Source organism: Chrysemys picta, chromosome 11, assembly GCF_011386835.1.
Source record: "Chrysemys picta bellii isolate R12L10 chromosome 11, ASM1138683v2, whole genome shotgun sequence".
Classification (NCBI taxonomy): domain Eukaryota; kingdom Metazoa; phylum Chordata; order Testudines; family Emydidae; genus Chrysemys; species Chrysemys picta.
In genome coordinates, this window is record NC_088801.1 from 64,917,448 (window position 1) to 64,936,663 (window position 19,216).

General features: G+C 45.8%; 1 protein-coding gene across 3 annotated transcripts in view; it reads right to left on the reverse strand.

The window, feature by feature from the left end:
• Positions 1-6,561: 6,561 nt before the first annotated feature.
• The window catches only part of LANCL1 (LanC like glutathione S-transferase 1), a 33,186-nt gene continuing 20,531 nt past the window's right edge, over positions 6,562-19,216 (reverse strand). For all 3 annotated transcript variants that reach the window (XM_005279684.3, XM_024109252.3, XM_065562130.1), the window contains exons 4-10: positions 18,946-19,153; positions 14,343-14,478; positions 13,741-13,887; positions 11,525-11,707; positions 10,845-11,021; positions 10,257-10,329; positions 6,562-8,637 (exon numbers count right to left, since the gene is read on the reverse strand). In XM_005279684.3, coding sequence (XP_005279741.2) covers positions 8,561-8,637; positions 10,257-10,329; positions 10,845-11,021; positions 11,525-11,707; positions 13,741-13,887; positions 14,343-14,478; positions 18,946-19,153 — 1,001 coding nt within the window. In that variant the 3' untranslated portion in view covers positions 6,562-8,560. The remainder of the gene's footprint in view (positions 8,638-10,256; positions 10,330-10,844; positions 11,022-11,524; positions 11,708-13,740; positions 13,888-14,342; positions 14,479-18,945; positions 19,154-19,216) is intronic.

A 19,216-nucleotide genomic window follows, 5' to 3' on the forward strand; every position in this document is an offset into this window, starting at 1 on the left:
CAGCACTTTCTACAGAATTCACAAATGCACAAACATTATTTCCAGTGCCACAGGGCATTTTTTGCAGCAAAAAGCCAAATGAACTTGGCAAGTTCTTTAATTTTAATTGTGAAATTTGCAAACCAGAATAGCAAACATTGTCCTTGTGCTCAGTCATAGCGCTAAAACAATTGAACTCTATTGCCATCTACTGGAGGGAAAACTTCCCTCTTCTATAATCACCCCTGCCGATATTTTAATATGCCTTCCATGAAAATATGCCTTTTTACCTGTGATATACCCCCACGTACAAGGGGTGTATGCGTTTGCAGAGCAAAACAAACGATTCTCCATTCTCCTCTGCATTTTAAGAACAATATACGGGCTCGAGGCCTTAGCATCCATGCTGTGTAGAAAGCCTCATAACTGCATGCCCAGTGTGTGCTGACTTGTGAAATAAAACAAAGGTTAAAATGTCTTTTGAAGTTTGGCTCTTTTGCAGAATATGACGTGCATCAATTTCCAGTCTCACCTTATATGCTAAGACTGTGGTAAGAAAGAGAGAGCTTCTATCTTTTTAAAAATAACACTTCTAGATTTTTAAGCTACTGCTGTAGACAAATATGCAGCACACTAGAAATATGAACACACATACACAAAAAAGGCAAATGATCTACATACCGCTATTTTTAATAAGGCTTCTCCAAGAGGCTGAGCTGCACAATTCTAGCACCTCAACAGGGTGCTTTCAATACTGGGGATGAAATCATGATTCCCCTGAAGTCAATGACAAAACTCTCATTGACTTCAGTTCAGGCTTTAACCCCTCATATATATTATGGCCAGAGCTGGTATCATTGTCTAGTTTTAAGATTTCATGGCATTTCCCAGTATATGACCTTGTTTTCAGTTGCCTTTGTCAAACTTTAACTATTTGGGCTGATATTTTCCATGCCGGGTGACTGCCTCAGGTTTACCTTTGTTTGGAAAGCTTCAGCTAAAATAGTTCAGCCACATCAGAGAATTAATGGGCAGGGCGGAAGGAGGATGTTGCTTTGTTCATGCTAAAAACAAACCTCTTGCAACCTTTTGCTGTGAAAGTCTAGCACCCCCACGTTTTGGAGTAGGGATTTAATTTGGCAGGGTAGTTGCTGTGGTGTCAGGGATATTCCATTTGTTGTTCCTGTGAAAAACCACTCACATTTGACCAAGCTATAGCGTTTGAAAAATCTCGGTTTCTACGTGATAAGTAGAGACTTGTTAGGTAGGCTGCTAAATTCTCTGAAGATTCCATCTGCAGTGTGCAAGCTGCAGCCCGGGGCTGCAGGGGCTGAGCAGGACTTACCCTGTAATTGAGATTCTGGGGTGTGGCACCGGGCACAGAACTGAGAGCAGGGAGTCTCTCCTGGGCTCTCAGGGCTTCCCTGGCTGGGAGGAGAACTTTGAGTAATTCATTTAAGCTACAATACAAAAATTTATTTCCCGCACCCCTCAGAAGCAGTGCAAAGGCTTGGGGGAGTCAGGGGTAATGGAGGAGCTGAGGGAGAGGGATGGAGCCTGGGAGTGAACCTGGAGGGTTGTTGGATGTGGGTGGAAGATGTATGGAACAGGTTTTTTTTTTTTTGCAGGGGAGGGATTGTTAGGTAGCTGGAGAGTCTCCCCTATGCAGACCCTGGCTGACCCCAGTCTGTCCCATTGTCAGGCACTGCTGACCCTGTCCCTGTGTGTCCCTGCACCCCACTCCCCATTCAGGCATATCTGTACATGTCCCTGGGTTGTCCTGCACCCGCAGTCCCCATTCAGCCAGGCATAGCTGTCCCTGTCCCCATGTGGCCCTGCACCCCCATTCAGCCACCTCCTATCCCCATATGGCCCTGCACCCCCACTCCTATCCAGTCCCTGTCTCATTATTGTCACCCCACTAGTTCCTGTGCCTCTGCCCCAGTCTGTCCCCCCATTAGCCCTTCTGGACCCCAGTCTGTGTGACTTCCCCCAACAGCCCCATATTCCTCTCCTTTTGTGCCCCCCCCCCCATATCCCATGCCTCCTCGCCTGACCCCATGAGCAGGGAGCTATGAGGAAGGCAGCCTCTGCTCCCTACCTCTCTACAGCTGGCTGCTCTGGCCAGTGAGCCAGCTGCCCTCTCGTCTGGCACCACATCTGCCCCTGGTGGGTGAAAGGTGTAATTGGAGCTTTCCTTCACCTCCCCGTCAGAATCAATTATTGTGCAGGGGACGTTAATTCTGCGCTTGCACAGTGGCACAGAATTCCCCCAGGAGTAGAACATATAAAGTGCTAAATAATACTCAGTGCTCTGAGAAATCAGGATTTGAGCATCTCAGCTGGGTACACAAAAGTAGTGGACACTTTTGAATGCTTTGAGTCTCTGTCTCAGTTACCCATCTGTGCAACAGGGATAATACCACCCACTCATCTCATGGGGGTGTTCTGAAGTTAAATACATTAATGTTTGTGAAGCCCTAAGTACTGTAGTGATTGTGCACCAGAGAAATGCCCATCAGGAAATTAATAATTCTGTCTTCAGAGCCAGGGTTTGAATAGTGAGCAGTAAATAAGACCCAAAGTCATACATTGAACAATGAGAACACAGAATATCAAATTGGTGCTTATTTCGGGAGCACCGTCCAGCCTATGCACTGAATGAGGCAGGGGTCCGATGGAAAAAATAGTATGTGACCATGTAATTGAAGACTGTGTCATAATGCATACACAAAGGGGGCTGAATTAAGGGTGCACAGGCATTTCCTAACTTTTGAGTGTTTGACTCTGTAACCTTTATGTCCTTTAAACATAGCTTTGGGTGTGTAATATGTAATTCATATTGGTAAATATATCAATATGATTGTACAAAATTTAAGGCACAGAGTTTACTGTGGACCATATTAGTCTTAAGTGTTTTCAAAGTGAGTCAAGCTTCATCACCTAAAATATATTACACGATTGTGGTGCTGGTTTATAAACTAGTTTATCAAAGGAGCTATACCTTTGACTGCATAATGATATGATGCCTCACAAACGTTTCTCTAACCCTTATTCATGTGGTGCTAGAACATTAACAGTTGACTTATTGTCAGTAGAGATTGTAATTTATGTGCCTATGAAAAGTTAATATAATGCAGAAATGGGAAATTAAATTAGTTGGCCACGAGCAGCAATCGGTCTGTCCCCCCCCCGCGCACCCCCAAGACGCTCCCTCTATCTTTATTTCACCTCTTTCATAATTGTGCTTGCTGCTTTCTAACAGCAGTGATAGTCTAAGAGCTAGTGATAGTTGGCTCTTGATGGGGGATTGGACAACCAAGGATGGTGTGTGGCTAACAATACTACATGCATTTTTCATGTTGACAGCACTGGTCATACATATAAGCTGAACACAAGTTAAGTTAGGATGGAGGCCAAGTGAAAACCAGAAAACCAGTTGAGTTTTCTGAATGGGACATTCCACTTGATTTGTTTGTAAACTAACTTGTTGAAGTTTGTGTATCTGACCAGCACGCTCCTCAAGTAGCTTGTAGAGAAAACAGAAAAAAATATTTTAAACAGCCCCTGTTGCCAGCGTGCAGCTTTGCTGCTGAAACTACCGCTACACACTTTCCCCCAGGCCCTGCAAGAGGGCATGAGCAATGCTGTGGTACGGCATGAGACAGGAAGTACAACTGACAAGCACCAAATTAACTAATATTGTCTGTTTTCTCCTTTCTTTCAGTTACGGGTATCTTAAGCATTACTTTAAACCAGGGCTGTCAATTAATTGCAGTTAATTCACGTGATTAACTCAAAAAAATTTATCACGATTAAAAAAATTAATTGCGATTAATAGCAATTTTAATTGCACTGTTAAACAATAGAATACCAGTTGAAATTTATTAAATATTTTGGATGTTTTTCTACATTTTCATATATATTGTATTCTGTGTTGTAATTGAAATCCAAGGTGTATATTATTTTTGATTACAAATATTTGCACTGTAAAAATGATGAACAAAAGAAATAGTATTTTTCAATTCACCTCATACAAGTACTGTAGTGCAATCTCTTTATCGTGAAAGTGCAATTTACAAATGTAGATTTTTTTTTGTTACATAACTGCACTCAAAAACAAAACAGTGTAAAACTTCAGAGCCTACAAGTCCAGTCAGTCCTTCTTCTTCAGCCAATCACAAAGCAAACAAGTTTGTTTACATTTACAGGAGATAATGCTGCCCTCTTCTTATTTACAATGTTACCAGAAAATGAGAACAGGCATGTGGATGGCACTTCTGTAGCCGGCATTGCAAGGTACTTACGTGCCAGATATGCTAAACATTCGTATGCCCCTTCATGCTTTGGCCAGCATTCCAGGGGACATTCTTCCATGCTGATGACGCTCGTTTAAAAAAATAATGTGTTAATTAAAAATTTGACTGAACTCCTTGGGGGGGGAATTGTATATCTCCTGCTCTGTTTTACCCGCATTCTGCCATATATTTCATATTATAGCAGTCTCGGATGATGACCCAGCACATGTTCATTTTAAGAACACTTTCACTGCAGATTTCACAAAATGCAAAGAAGGTACCAATGTGAGATTTCTAAAGATAGCTACAGCACTCAATCCAAAGTTTAAGAATCTGAAGTGCCTTCCAAAATCTGAGAGGGACGAGGTGTGGAGTGTGCTTTCAGAAGTCTTAAAAGAGCAACACTCCAATGTGGAAAGTACAGAACCCGAACCACCCTAAAAGAAAATCAACCTTGTGCTGGTGGCCTCTGACTCAGATAATAAAAATGAACATGTGTTGGTCCGTACCATTTTGGATTCTTATTGCGCAGAACCCATCATTAGCATGGACGCACGTCCCCTGGAATGGTGGTTGAAGCATGAAGGGACATATGAATCTTTAATGCATCTGGCAGGTAAATATCTTGCGATGCCGGCTACAACAGTGCCATGGGAACACCTGTTCTCATTGTCAGATGACATTGTAAACAAGAAACGGGCAGAATTATCTCCTGCAAATGTAAACAAACTTGTTTATCTCAGCAAGTGGCTTAACAAGAAGTAGGACTGAGTGGACTTGCAGGCTCTAAAATTTTATATCAAATGCAGTTTTTTTGTACATAATTCTACATTTGTAAGTTCAACTTTCATGATAAAGAGATTGCACTACAGTACTTGTATTAGGTGAATTGAAAAATACTATTTCTGTTTTTTTTTTTACAGTGCAAATATTTGTAATCAAAAATAAATATAAAGTGAGCACTGTACGCTTTGTATTCGGTGTTGTAATTGAAATCAGTATATTTGAAAATGTAGAAAACATCCAAAACTATTTAAATAAATGGTATTCTATTATTAACTGTGCGATTAATTGCAGTTAATTTTTTTAATCACTTGACAGCAACAGCACTACTTTAAACTAGAATGGGAACAGGCTATTCAAATGGATGGAGTCCCTTTAATAGAGCACACCCAGTCTGTAAAAACCAATGCTGCTTACAAGTGAGTTTTGCCAGAATAAAGACTAGTTCAGGCCTGGATTTTATGTGAAAGCCATAGGGGGTACAGAATACACAGAGCTGAAATGAGAGCCTTGTCTTAAGGATAAAATAAAACCCATGTTTTATTTGGCAGGGGTGGGGTGAGAGATGCTCAAGAGACAGAGTGAGAGCAGTTCCATTCCCCCTTCACAAACAGGACAGAAAAGGCCAGGCTGGATAAGAGGTAAGCAAAACAAAGCCCCAGAACATTATTTATCACCAAGGAAAAAGGACGAACTACTCGGCTTTTGTTTTCTCCAGATTAGATTGCAAAAAGCAACAACCAGCAATGGGCCTTATGGTTACCGGAGCAAGCCAAACTAAACTGGGGAAAGAGAAGTTGTAGCTCAGCCATGCTAATCTCTTGTCAGCTGTAGTTGGGCCCCCAGTGGCAGTGATAGGGACCGGTACGCAGGTCCATGTGGGTGCTGTATCTACAAACCAGCGCTGTTATGGTCACAGTGTTGACAACCCCAAACGTTCAAAAATGAGTCAGACACCTTCTCCTCCCCCTAGCAAATCAGGACAGTAGCGCTGAAACCGTGAGATTCACAACATAAGTTTTAGGTTCCTTTTTTATTTGCTTTCTGAGCCCTTAGGTCAAACTCAAGTCATGTTTTCAGGCTTTTTGACAAACCACAAGGGCTAGAAACTTTTCAAAATGAAACCTGAGATCTCTCAGCTACGGGAGCTGGGGCTTTAAGGAAAGCGAGACGCGAGATAATTGTGAGTGCTGGAAATGCTGTATTCAGAGGCTCGCAATAAAGACAACGTTTGATGGCTGTGACCAGAGTGCCACGGCGATGGGATTTAGCCGGCAAAACTGACAAATTCACACACTTCTGTGAAGCCACAGGTGGACTTCTCTTTGCAGGCATTCATACCATGTCTGCAGCATGCTACAAACAGGTTCCATTTGGGTCTTTCTGACTGCGCCCACCCAAGTAAGAGTCCCAGCAGCTGCTGGCATACGCTGCCCCCTCAAGATACAATTATGGGGCATTATCAGTGAACAGGATTAAGAAAAAAGGACCTACACCTTGGTTGTTTCAGCATTTTATTAAACAGCTTTCAACCTAAGACTTGTACATCATGTCCCCTGTGCTTTTCAAGTAGTACATGTACAAGCACAGTAGCATACATGCTGCTGGAATATTCTGGGCAACAGGCTGCATGAACTTTTTCTTTAATAGGAATTATGTTTAACAGAAATCCAAAAAACCAAGACAGGGGTCTCAAATCAGTTGTCACTACAGGAAAGATTCAAGTTAACTTACAGTAGGCTTCATCTATAGGACTTCCCCAGAACTATTCAATTACTCAAATCCTGGAGGTCACTTTTTTTTTTCCCCTCTGGGTTTTTCACTGCAGTGTTAAAAGCTCAGAAACACAGCAGTGAGAGACTTAGCTAGTCCAAATGAGCTTGATGCTTTCAACTGGGACACCCAGCGAACAGCAAATTAGCTGCACTGTGTTTCCAATTTTTCTAATTAGCTGTCCACACAATCAATGCTGAAACCTGTAGTGAGAAAGTCAATGAAAGCACTGCTTGCAGTGGCAAAGGGGTCTGTGCAGAATACAGTTTACGCTGCTTGCTCAGGCAGTTCACGTAAGTGAGTTGGAGATGATTTTCTAAGCGAGATGCAGTCTTTAGGCTCTATTAGTGTTTCTAGCTACTCACTGTCCGCAGCCTTGAAATATCAAAACCATTTCCACCCTTCTTCAGGCCTGGGGCAAGTTGAGGAATAAGAGGTCGCCTCCAGCAGCCAATGGAAGAGCCAAGAAGCAGGTTCAGGAACTCCAGCAGCCAATGGAGCGTGCTCCTTTACCAGAGCACATTCGTTAGCAGGACAAGAGTTTACTAGGACAGACCCTCAGCAGGTGTAAGTGAGTGAAACTCCATCAATGGATTAATTCCGATTTACAGCCAACAAGGATCTAGCCCATTGACTAGACAAGGTATTCGATCAGTACCAATTTGGGGCAGATTTTCCAGCTACTTTTCAGATGGATTCTTGTTCATGTATCAGGCTGCAATGAGTAGTAACAAGCGAGCCGAGTTACTAAGGTTCATGGAAGCTGATTAAAGAAGTAGGAGGGATTAAGAAGCCGGTAGAGCTACAAATATAACAGCTTAAACACTGACAAAACTTAACGAAATAGGTTTCTTTTCCCACAACTTCTGTTTCCAGGCCTGGTTCACCAGGCTAACAGCTGCAATGTTACATATAATTTTAAGTCAAGACCGCAGAAAGTTTTTCAAAACTGAACATGAAAGATCACACTTGGCAGTAACTTAACTCTTTTGAACTGACACTTTCAGTGACTGAAGGCTTTCTCCTGCAGTGTTTAGCAGAATATGGTGAAATCTGCACAATAGGTTATGGATTATGTATTCTCATCGCTGACAAAATGCACAAAGAGTGAAACACAGTCTGCTTACAAAGCAGAAAGGTGTGAGGATTAAGAGAGGACTTTGGCATGTCAGTGACAGCTGTGACAGTTGCAGTCTGCCAAGAGGATGGCATAAGAAATAACTTCCGTCTCCACAGTCCATCACAGTCAACTGCCCAAGCAGCAGTTCAGTTAGAACTCCATGATTAGGAGAGAGAATACTTAGGTGCCAACAGGAGGTAATAGTCATAAGACTTCATCTTTTGTTTTCCAAAGACAATACTCTAAGCTTCTATCACTGTTACTCATGACAAAGTTAAATGGACAAAGTTACATTCAATAGAAAAAACTTTCTCCCTGGAATTCAGATACATAAAATAGCAAAGCTCTGAGTTTGCATATCCAACAAAATACTGTACATTTCCCATCTTTAGGAACCAATAACAAAAACCACATTTTTAAAAAAAATCTAAACAAAGCAAAAAGAGCACTAGAAAAATTTTAAATATGGAAAAGAACTGAAACCATCAACAGAACGCCTTTACTTTACAAGAGATGAGTTTGAAAAGAGACTCAAGCAAGCTCCATCTCCTTGTCCAACGGATGTGGAGTGCAGTGGGATTCGTGCAGGGAACTGCTGGGAAGGGCTTTATAGCTCAAATGCTGGGAACTTGGCCTTTGTTGGTACTAGGAGATCAGCAAGAAAATATATTGTCCCAGCCATTCCTGAAGGAAAAAAAGAAAATTGTTATTTCTCAAAGCATATAACAGGGAGATTCTCATTGCACGTCAGTATTATTCTAGAGTAAATCATAATGACTGTGAGTGTGCATCATGGAAGACAGGGAACCAGGGGTCATTTTCAAAAGCACCTACTTGACTCGGGAATCTAAGCCCATTTTTCCAAAGTAATGTAGGCACTTAGAGCCAGATTTTTAAAGGTATACACGTGCTTAAGATGCAAATAAGATGCAAGTAAATCTCCTTAGGCGCCCATTTGCAGTTGTAAGCATTGAAATACCTTTAAACATGTGGCCTTTCAATACATCTGGTTTTCGATTGGAACACCTGGTCAAAAAGGGACTCTGGCAGCTCCGGTCAGGGCTGCTGACCTGGCCATTAAAAGTCCGTTTGGTGCGGGGCTGACAGGCTCCTTACCCAGCTCCGTGGAAGTGGCAATATGTCCCTCGGCTCCTAGGCAGAGGGACGGCCAGGGGGGCTCTGCGCGCTGCCCCCGCCCCGAGCACCAGCTCCACAGCTCCCATTGGCTGGGAACCGTGACCAATGGGTGCTGTGGGGGCGGCATCTGTGGACACAGGCAGTGCGAAGAGCCGCCTGGCTGCCCCTGCACCTAGGAGCCACTGCTTCCAGGGAGCTGCCTGAGGCACCCCGAACTCCCTCCTGTGCCCCAACCCCCAGCCCTGATCCCCCTCCTGCACCCGAACTCCCTCTTGGAGCCCGCACCCCAACCCTCCTCCCACACCCCAACCCCCTGCCCCAGTCGGAACCCCCTCTCGCACGCCGAACCCCTCAGTCCCATCCCGGAGCCCCCTCTTGCACCCCAAACCCCTCATCCCTGGCTCCACCCCAGAGCCCGCACCCCCAGCCAGAGCTTCCTCAAGCCCCTGCCCCAGTCCAGTGAAAATGAGTGAGTGAGCAAGGGTGGAGGAGAGCAAGCAACAGCTGTAGGGCGGAATGGAGTGAGTGGGGGTGGGGCCTCAGGGCAAGGGTGTTTGGTTTTGCACGATTAGAAAGTTGGCAACCTTATGTCCTAGTTCCATGGATGTGAGTGGCTCTGTGATTTATGGTGGCGGTGGAACTGGCCCAGGGTTCCCCCTGCTGGCAGATTTATGGAGCAGCATAGGTATCAGCATTTGAGAAAGCTATCTGTTGCCCAATCATGGGCTAGATCTATGGCTTCTTTTTGTCCATTTCTTCATTGTTCTTTGGAGGCAAACTGAAAAGGGCCTGCACAAAATAATAAGTACACAGAGTGCAGAGGTTGGCTGGGCAGGCAGCCTGCAATTACTGTAGGTTTAAACTGTCCCTAATAAAGACTTACTCCAGTGAGAGTTATGAACCGTACCAGAGCTGAGCGCAGGAGGACTCGGTGCTATGCCAGCAACCAGCCCTCCCAGCTGGGGTTGCAACAGAACAAGGAATTCCAGTTGTAGCCATTATCCACTGCTGTTAAAATCTCATTCAGAGAGGGTCAAAACGATGGGTGTGATTCTCCTGACGCTGATTTTAGGGGGTCTTAATGCAGTTACTCTCAATTTACACCGGTGTGAGATCAGACTCAGGATTCAGAACATATTATGTAGAAAAGGCTGGACAGAGATTACCTTCAAAGAGAGAGAAGGGCGTGTCTGGAGTCCGGCACCCATGCTCCCCATAACTCAAACACCACTCTGCAAACTGAGGAAGGAAGAACAAAGCGTCCAAACTTTGTAGGAGACCTGACATGGACGTTAAAAATACAGACACTCCACCCAGCGTCCTCCAGATCTCCATCTTGTCATGACAATTGAACAGAAAACAGGCTGTTGCCAGGCACTGCTGTTGACTAGAGCCCAGCAGGCTGTTGGTCTGAGGGACAATGATGAGAGTGACTGTTTAAGGACCATACTGGTCTATGTGAAATGAACTGGTTAGTGCTAGCTGCATCTCTGCCAGGCTAGAAGTTAGATTACAAAGGAAAGAACCATCACGCAGAGTGTAGAATCAAACCATCCTTCAAGGTAACTGGCTCTAGAATGTTAGTTACATTCCACACTAGCCTGACCAGTTCCTCTCCTTAGAAAATCATGGGACCATCTTTTGTTATCGGATAACTTTTTTAAAAGGTGAGCTATCCCAGTCAGCATCCAATCTTTCCATGACCCGGTGGCAGGAGTCTTTCCTCTGTGTCTGTTGCTCATATGGACGCTCACCTTGCAGGCCCTGTACAAGTATTTCATGTTTTGAGTGAGGTTGTACAGCGTTAGGAAGGCATAAGCGTTGCCAGCTGTCCCATGGCACAGCCCATAACCTTTCTTCAGCAATCCCCACTGCCAGATCACTTCCGCACACTGCAGCGCATCACTCAGATACTGCTGGTCAGCAAACACCTGTGGAGACGAGAGAGAGATTCCACTCAGTGCAATTATCCTCTCAGCATCCACGCTAGGGTGGAGCAGGCCCCCACCTTCTTGGTTAATTGGCTCCTATTGAGAGTGACCTCTCCTACTTAAGCAATGGCACTGTGACTTTGCCTTCTACTGTCAAAGATTTTTAAAGTGATAAATGAAGCAGCGTCACCGTTATTTAACTCACAATGAGCTGTCACCATTAGTCACCTGCCACAGAATGAATACAACACATGGCTGACTCCACAAGCAATGAGAGCATCCTGCACTTGGGACAAGACACTTGGGACATGTTCAGAAATCATTCATTAAAAGTCTAATTTGCATTTTGATTGGTGTGTAAGTGTGGGCATGCATGGTGGCGCTGGTGGGTTATTTCATTAGAATATTACATGCCCTGACAGAGACTCCTGGCTAGAGGATTCTCTGAGATCAAGTTCCATGTGTAAAGCTCTCCTGTCACCGTTTCCCAGGACCTCCTGTACCTTATAGGCCTGTGTGAGCATGTAGATCACGCCAGGTGCCCCGTGACACCAATGGACAAGCAGGTCTCTGGCATCATCAATACAAGGGGGGTAGTTGCCTGATGGGAACTTCAGTTGGCAGACATAATCCACACTGGGTTTGACTGTGTTATGTAACTTCACTTGACTCACGCCAAGGCCGGGCTGAAACAGACAGACAAGATAGGCTGTTAAAACGTGAAAGAAGTACTGTACAATTCCCTCCCCCAGCTGGCAATGATAGTTTTAGAGGCATAAGCAATTTATGCTCCAAAGATGACAAGAGAGTTTGGCGTTACTGATTCCTTCCAGCTTCTTCAGCTGTGCTACGTCGGCTCATATCTTTCCTCCTATACAGACAAGCTAGGAGAACGGTGGGGGCAGGCTGCTCAATGCCTCGGGTGCGGGCATGCACCTGGGCATCCTTTAGTGCCTCTTCCTCTGCAGCAACAGTGACTGGCTCCAGAGGGTTCCCCAGCCAGTCCCCAGCAAGGGGAGTGTGAGGGGGTGTTCACCCTATACTAGCCCTGAAGGGGTTAGAGTAGCTCAGAAGGGACAAATGAACCTTTAGGCTGCACCTCAGGGAGGGTCAGATTTGACTGATAAATTACTAATTGCTGAAGCCCAGCTTGGGGAGAAGCTGGGTAAGGTATAAAGCCAGAAAGTTTGCAGCAGAAAGGGGCTGCAGGGAGGGAGTCTGCAGTTGCTCTCTGGGCACAGAAAGGTGGGTAGGGGGAAACCCGGGGGCTCAGGGGTTGGGGAGAGCAAAAGACCTGGGCTCCTGTCCCTGACAGAAAGGTTCACCCAGAGGAGGTGTGGAGAAGAAAGCCTGTAGAAGGTAGAGTAGGAAGAAGCCCAAGGATGGAGCAGTGAGGGTTGAGACTGTGTAGACCTTGTCTGCTGGGTGGGCCCAGGTTTCCCACCAGCCAATGGGAAATGGTGCAGGATTGGTGAAGTGGCATCTGGACAGTTGGTCTGGCGAGACTTTGATACACCAAAAGGGGAAAACTATATCGTCACCTGGATGAAGGGCTGGGTCACAAAGAGAGAGCACTTCCCAGTCCCGGAGAGTGAGAGGGACTGCGGGGCAGGCGAGCAACAGAAGGGGGTGCTCGACTCGACAAGGGCTGATCCCCAGATCCAGTCACAAGGGGGTGCCCCCACTGGTGAGTGAACACTGTTACAGGGAGAAAGATAAGGGGATCCCTTTGGATTTTAAGAGGCAAGGAAAAGTCTATCCTACAAATCTGAAGTGGTTAGGAATTGCTTAGAAGATATGATCAGGATTAATGAAATGAAATGAAGCAAAGAGAAAAACTCAGGCTAACTATCAGGAATGATTCCCAGACACCAAGACCTAGCAGATCACGTCACCCACGCAGAGCACCACCACCCCATAGTGAGCTGCAAGGCCAGCCCAACTTGAAGATCTCAATTCTTATTTGTACACAGACCATGTAAACAGGTTCAAGGGTAACAATGAGTTTAAAACTAAGGGAGCAACTTCACCATTGACCTCATTGAAAGCAGGAGTGGATCCTCTGTGTCCTCCTCTAATTGCACCACATTGGCCAAAAACTATATAGACAGAGTTCTCTTTTAAGTTGGCAGCTCTGAGCCCCTTGGAATCAGCATTTTAAGCTAAGAATCATATCATACCCAAATTGCTAACGTGCAAATTGAAAATCAATACCTGTGCTGTACAGCCACCAGTGATAAAGAATTGCACAGAATCTGATGTCCTCCTCTGTACCTTCCCTGGTACACTTTCCCTGTAAGCATATGGTGTTTGGCTGCTCTTTTCTATATCCCATGTATTCCAGATTCAGCTTGTAACTTCATTGTATAGGGAGCCAAGATGCCAAAATCAGGCTCTCTGAATCCCCATGATTTTCTAGGTACCGAAAAGTTAGGCATGATGACACTTAAGTTTCTTTATGAATCTAGCTCTAAGTGACTAGCCACCTCAGAAGTGTAGTAGCCCCTAGAGAAACAGAGTCTAGAGCATTTTAGAGCTGTTTTGAAATAGGATTTAAACCCAACAAAAGAGAGCATCTGATGGACAGCTGACCATGATAGACACAAGTGTGACATCACTAATAGCTAATCAGAAAGCTCCCCAGGTGTCCCAAGTTCTAATTGGAGGGCATTAGAAGTGAAACTGCTGGGCAGCCCTTTTCTCTCCAGGTGTCTCTCACCTGCATAAGGTAGTAATAAATTCCTGCCAGGCCATGGGCAGCCCCTATGTAATACTCCTGGTACCACTCATACATCAACGGGCTCTTGGCTGTGAAGTTCCTCCTTTTCGCCAGGCTCTCCCCGGATGCCACGACTGCATCGCAGACCTGCAGGTGGAAACCAGAGGTGAGCGACAACAGCTTTGAGGTATATAATCTCTTCCCTCCAGCCTGGCAGACAGTAGCCAGCACAGCAGGTATCACAGTGAAAAATACAGTCATGCACCTTTGTTATTCTGCACATGGAAATCCTAGCTTGTGAATGGGGGAGAGGAATAGGGGCTTCTTCGACTCTAGGCACAGAATCCTAATGGATTAGGAAGGGCATTTGGCACAATATCCCTTAGGAAGAATGGGGCCTGCAGCTGGAGGTTCCATGCTGTGGCCTTCACACGTGTCATGTCATGTTTTCACACATGCCAGAGTTAACTAGACCAGCATCTATTTTCACCCTTCCAAGGATGTGCTGGGTGGGAAGCGACAAAATACAGAGGACAAACGAGTAGGATGCGGGAGGCTAATTCAGCCTACATTGGAGAGCAACTGGAGAAATGACAGGGTACCTGCTGAATATAGTTTTGAGGGATTTTTTCCGCTCCGAAATGCTTGTTCACGAACAGCAGTGCGTACAGGTATCCCATGCGCCCATAGAGCATTTCATCAGGTGCTCGCGGGTCAAGTTTGTGCAGCTGAAGCAAGCTGGAAAGAAAGATTCAGGTGAGGAAGTAGACTGGCAGGGATGAGCTATACAAAAACACCGCCAAACTTTAACTCCAGTTGAAGGCTACTAGACTGGAACTCAGGAGATCTGAGTGCAGATCCTAGTTCCACCACAGGCTCACTCTATGTGACCTTGGGCAATCTCAGTGCATCAGTTCTCATCTGTAAAATGGACATAATCCTGCCTTTGTCTTGTCTATTTAGACAGTCAGCTCTTCAGGGCAGGGGCCGTCAGTTATTATGTATTTGTACAGCGCCTAGTGCACGGGATCAATTTGGGACTCTAGGCGTTACTGGAATCCAGATAATAACGTTGAAAGTCAAACCCAAGTTGATAACTGCGTGGGTAAGGCAGGATGACCCTTTAAAGCAAGGAAAACGTCTTCTCCATTCCCAGCTCCCCCATCACATGCCATAGCAGTGCTTTCAGAAATTCAGCTTCTGTGCCACGAGGCACTTCCAGAAGTGATCGGCATCAGTTTCACTCTGCTTCTGTAGACGTCAAAGGGGATGTTACCAAAATGGGAGCAGAGCTGAGCCCCAGCTGACCATTTTTGAAGATGCCACCCCTTATGTTTAAAAGTCTTGACTGTGAAAACCCAACAGCTCTCGCGCTGTTCCAAAACAGCTGGGGTCATCTCCCGAATGAGGAGTGAAGGAGAGGGGACTGGGGGAAGGAATGTGAATCACTTAGGCAACAGTGCACAGTGGAGTGGGAAAGGGGTGGTTATGAAATACCGAGCCTCTGTGGGGTGCAGAAGAAACAGCCAGTCGCTCTTCATCCATCTAGGCTGGGTTAACTAATTATAATAGCAGGGTCAGTCCAAGTGCAAACACCACAGGCTTCTTTCAGTGCACTCATCTACCGCAGGAGTGAGAGTATGGATTGCCTACCGGCACCAGACTTTAAACACACCGGCAACACAGAGCAAGGAGCCCAACATCGTTTGAAAAGTCCTCGCGTCATTCTTCAGATGATTAGCACGCTGAAGTTGGTGATGCTCCTGCAAGCGTTAGCAACGATTGACAACTCTTCACTTGGGTGCTTTGTGACCCAATCGCACAAGATGCAAATTACCCTCCATTTTGGCGCCTCACCACTCTTCCAACAAGGTCAGAAGTTCCTCCCTATCAGAGCATTAAGTCGGCGGCAAAGAGGAAAGTAGTATTTTTTTCCATCCCCGGGGTCAGCGGCCTGGAAAACACTGTCACTTTCAAAATGACAGCATGGGTGCTGCATTTCCTCAAGGCTGCTCCTTTCAGTGCCTCTTGCTGCCACTCTGACAGGCACAAGGCACAGGAACTGCACCCCCGAGGAACCACTGGTGCAGGGCTCCCCATCACAGCCGCGTGAGGGAACAGCAAAGGTACAGTGTCAGCGCTTGCTCTTGGGCAGCACATTCTTTTTTAAAAGGACACAACAGCCAATTGTCCAGAATCCCCTGGGATCAGATGGAGGGCGCTGTGTTCCGGCTCCCGGCAGCAACAAATCTTTGCTTGGTGTTGGATTCAATGTGACTAGAGATATTTAGAGAGCGAGGGTCTCGAGGCAGATTTGGTCCAGGTCCTCACAACAGGCGGCTACCGAGTGTTGCGCTGCTCCCCCCTGGATGTTTCCCAGACGTGAGAGCAAGTCACTGACTTCTCACCCTGCCTCCTAAGCATGTGCAGGCAAATGTGGGTGGGAGTGGGAGGCAGGAGCATGTCTCCCATACACACTCCCCCAAATCAGGCAGCAACAGGAGATCTCCCTGCCTCATGCTGCTGCCCGTAATCCCCTGGTGACCCTATTTCCAGGGAGGATGGGGGAGAAGCAGCTAGAGTGTGGTCTCCTGGTTGCTGTGTGGGAGGAAAGGAGTGCCAGGAAGGGCGGGGCTGGGCTGGGAGGCTGTAGTAGGGGGTGGGATACCTATAGCAGGTGGAGTGGGAGTGCCTGGGGTTTGATGCAGTGCCTAGGGAGATGTCAGAGCCTGTGGGACTGTAACTGGATGGAGGTGCTTGGGGAAACTGGGCGAGGGGGTGGGTAGATGGTATGTCATGAGCAGGGGTCTTGGGGGAGCATGTGAAGAGCTCCCTGGGGCAGTTTGGGGGGTGAGGGATGGTCTGGCGCACCTAGGCCAGTGTTTGTACTGCTGCTGCAAGCTGCTCCCCCTAGCTGGAGTAGTGAGGGGAGGAGGAGAGGAAGCCTGCAGAGCAGTTCCTGTCAGCATCTGTGGGACCAAACCGCAGAATAAACAGGGGAATCAAAGGTAATATGGTCAAGAGGGGCGGGGCTGCTAATCGTGGGTGTGTCACACAAGGTGCCAGACGCCTGGCAGCCCTGACATTACCCAGAATGCCATTTTCCAGCAAGGGACGTTAGTAAAGGTACCTGACAGTTAGACACCACGGATACTAAACCAATCTATTAACTGCTGAAAACTAACAGTTTCAGGAAGAAGGGAAAATGCGGCAGCGGGACAGGATTCTGTGCACCAATTACTCTAGAAGCAAACACCTGATCTCCCGATGGCAGGAAAACCATGGAACACAGTCTGTAAGAATACAGTCCAGGTTTTCATTGGCTGTTGGAAAACTGGCCACGGTGAAGTGTTAGAGCCTCTCAGGGGGATAAAGCACATTTTGGAGTCAGGAACTCATTTGGGCAAGTGCAAGCAGCCCAGAAAAAAAGAAGCTTGTGTGTCTCCCACTGCAGAGAAAGCTCTGCTAAGAGGCTCACTTCAGCCTTTGTACAGCTGGAATGTCCTCTAAAGAGTGCATCCCAGCTGGACCCAAAGAGAAACAGGCACAGTGATTGCTATCCTTTCTCCGCAGGAGAAACTAAGAGCTTTCCACTCCAGAACCCAGCAAACTCTTTGCGAGCTCAGTAATAAACTGAAAACCCATTCCGCCTTTTGATTAATGGAAATATTTCTTGTAGAAGGCAGCTTTTCCTGTTTTAAGGGTACTCTGGCCTGCTCTGAACAATCCGGGGGCAGGCAATAGGAAAGTTTGCCCTAACCATTGCTTCTTGAATACCCCATTTTCTTTTCTCTGCTTGCCTTTCAGAAGTAACCCATTTCCAGTGCTTTGTCCTCCAGATGCCATTAGATGGCAGTGCAGAATTAATCTGAATTTCTGCTCTGCCACAAAACTGCCGCAGCAAGGGACAATTACAATAAAGAAACATGGGTTTTGATCTGTTATAATTTGGGGTTTAATTCCCCCTACGATTGTACATCACAGTTTGAAATAATGGTGTCCAGATGTCCCTTTTGTAGGCAAATATATCTACATCACATTAGCAAGCTTCACCAATATGATGCAATGTTGACCAATGCAATATTGTTAAGATCACATGTCTATATTTCCAGAATAAAAAAAAGGGACTTTTGTCTCTAGACTAGTTCAAGCTGCATATTTCATGAGCACTAAATTCACACCAAAAAGAAGAACATCTCAATCTCAATTAAAAATAATGGGAGCTGGGTTTCCAAATCCTTTAGGCAATTCTGAACCTTCCTCCCCCACTTCATTTTAAAACAATTGTGCTGTATGACCCTCATAGCCAGATAACGGAGGCTATTCAGCATATGTTTCTGCAGTTGTTAGGATTTGGTAGATTTGTTTACTGGTCAACTTTAAATGGAAAGTTTGCCCCAAGGTATTTCTCATCATTTTAAGACTCCTTCTGTCATATACTCTTGAAAGCTTACAATTGAAATCTGCTCCTCTGCTAAGTGTTTTTTCTCTGTCACATGCTAGCCCTATTCAGGTAGTGTACAGCGGCTTGTGTTTAAAAAAGAACAACAAAAATACAGATGAAAACACAATTTAAAAACAGACATAAGATAAAATGAAAAAGATAAGTCTCACCTTGACAAAATGTCCCTTTAACTGTAAGGGTGGAGCTGGTAAAAAAAATTCCAAATCTCCCCCTTCTCTCCACCCCCCTCCAAAGAAAAAGATAATGGGGAGAAGTCCGGACTAAATATTTCCAAGTTTTCCCCCATTTTCAACCAACTATAGAACTGGTGTAAAGTTTTCAAAAAATCCAATTTTGTTTAAGACGCTGAAAAATGGAAACATGAATAACAAAACCAACCAACCACGTGCAGCTCCCCTAGCCTGCCTGGCCAGCTCTAGTGCTGTGGCAATCCCTGCTCAGTGACAGCCATTCTATCCCCCATCCAGAAAAGCAGGCTGTAACAAGGGCCAGCTAGTCAACCGGGCTTGGTTTACGTCCTTAATGACAACCATTTCTCTAGGATGTGAAGATTCTGTTGCATGCTTCTTGTCCAGTTAGTGAATGCTCTCCTTCAAACAGAGCCCTACAGCAGAACCTAACAAGGTTGAGAGGGATGTTCCGCATGGGGAAAGCTACGTGCCAGCTTTGGACACCAGCTCATGCATCCAAAAGCAACAACTTGAGGAACAGGCGGGCAAAACCAAACCCCGAAACGTTACCGAGTGATGCAGGCTTCCGACTGCGTCTCATCCTGTAATTTATGGTACACAACGGCAGCCACTGCCAAAGGTCCAGCATCCCCGCACAAGAAGGTGATGGAGCGCTTTGTCAGACAATTCAAGCTCTTCTTCGCGTATGCCTCTGCTACCTGGAGGTAGGAAGGGTCTCCATACACATCATACAGGTGCAAGTAAAGCACAGCAATGCCTGCGAAGAAATAAATGTGTTAAGCCCAGGTTGTTTTATTGCTCTCCCCTGGCACTATATACT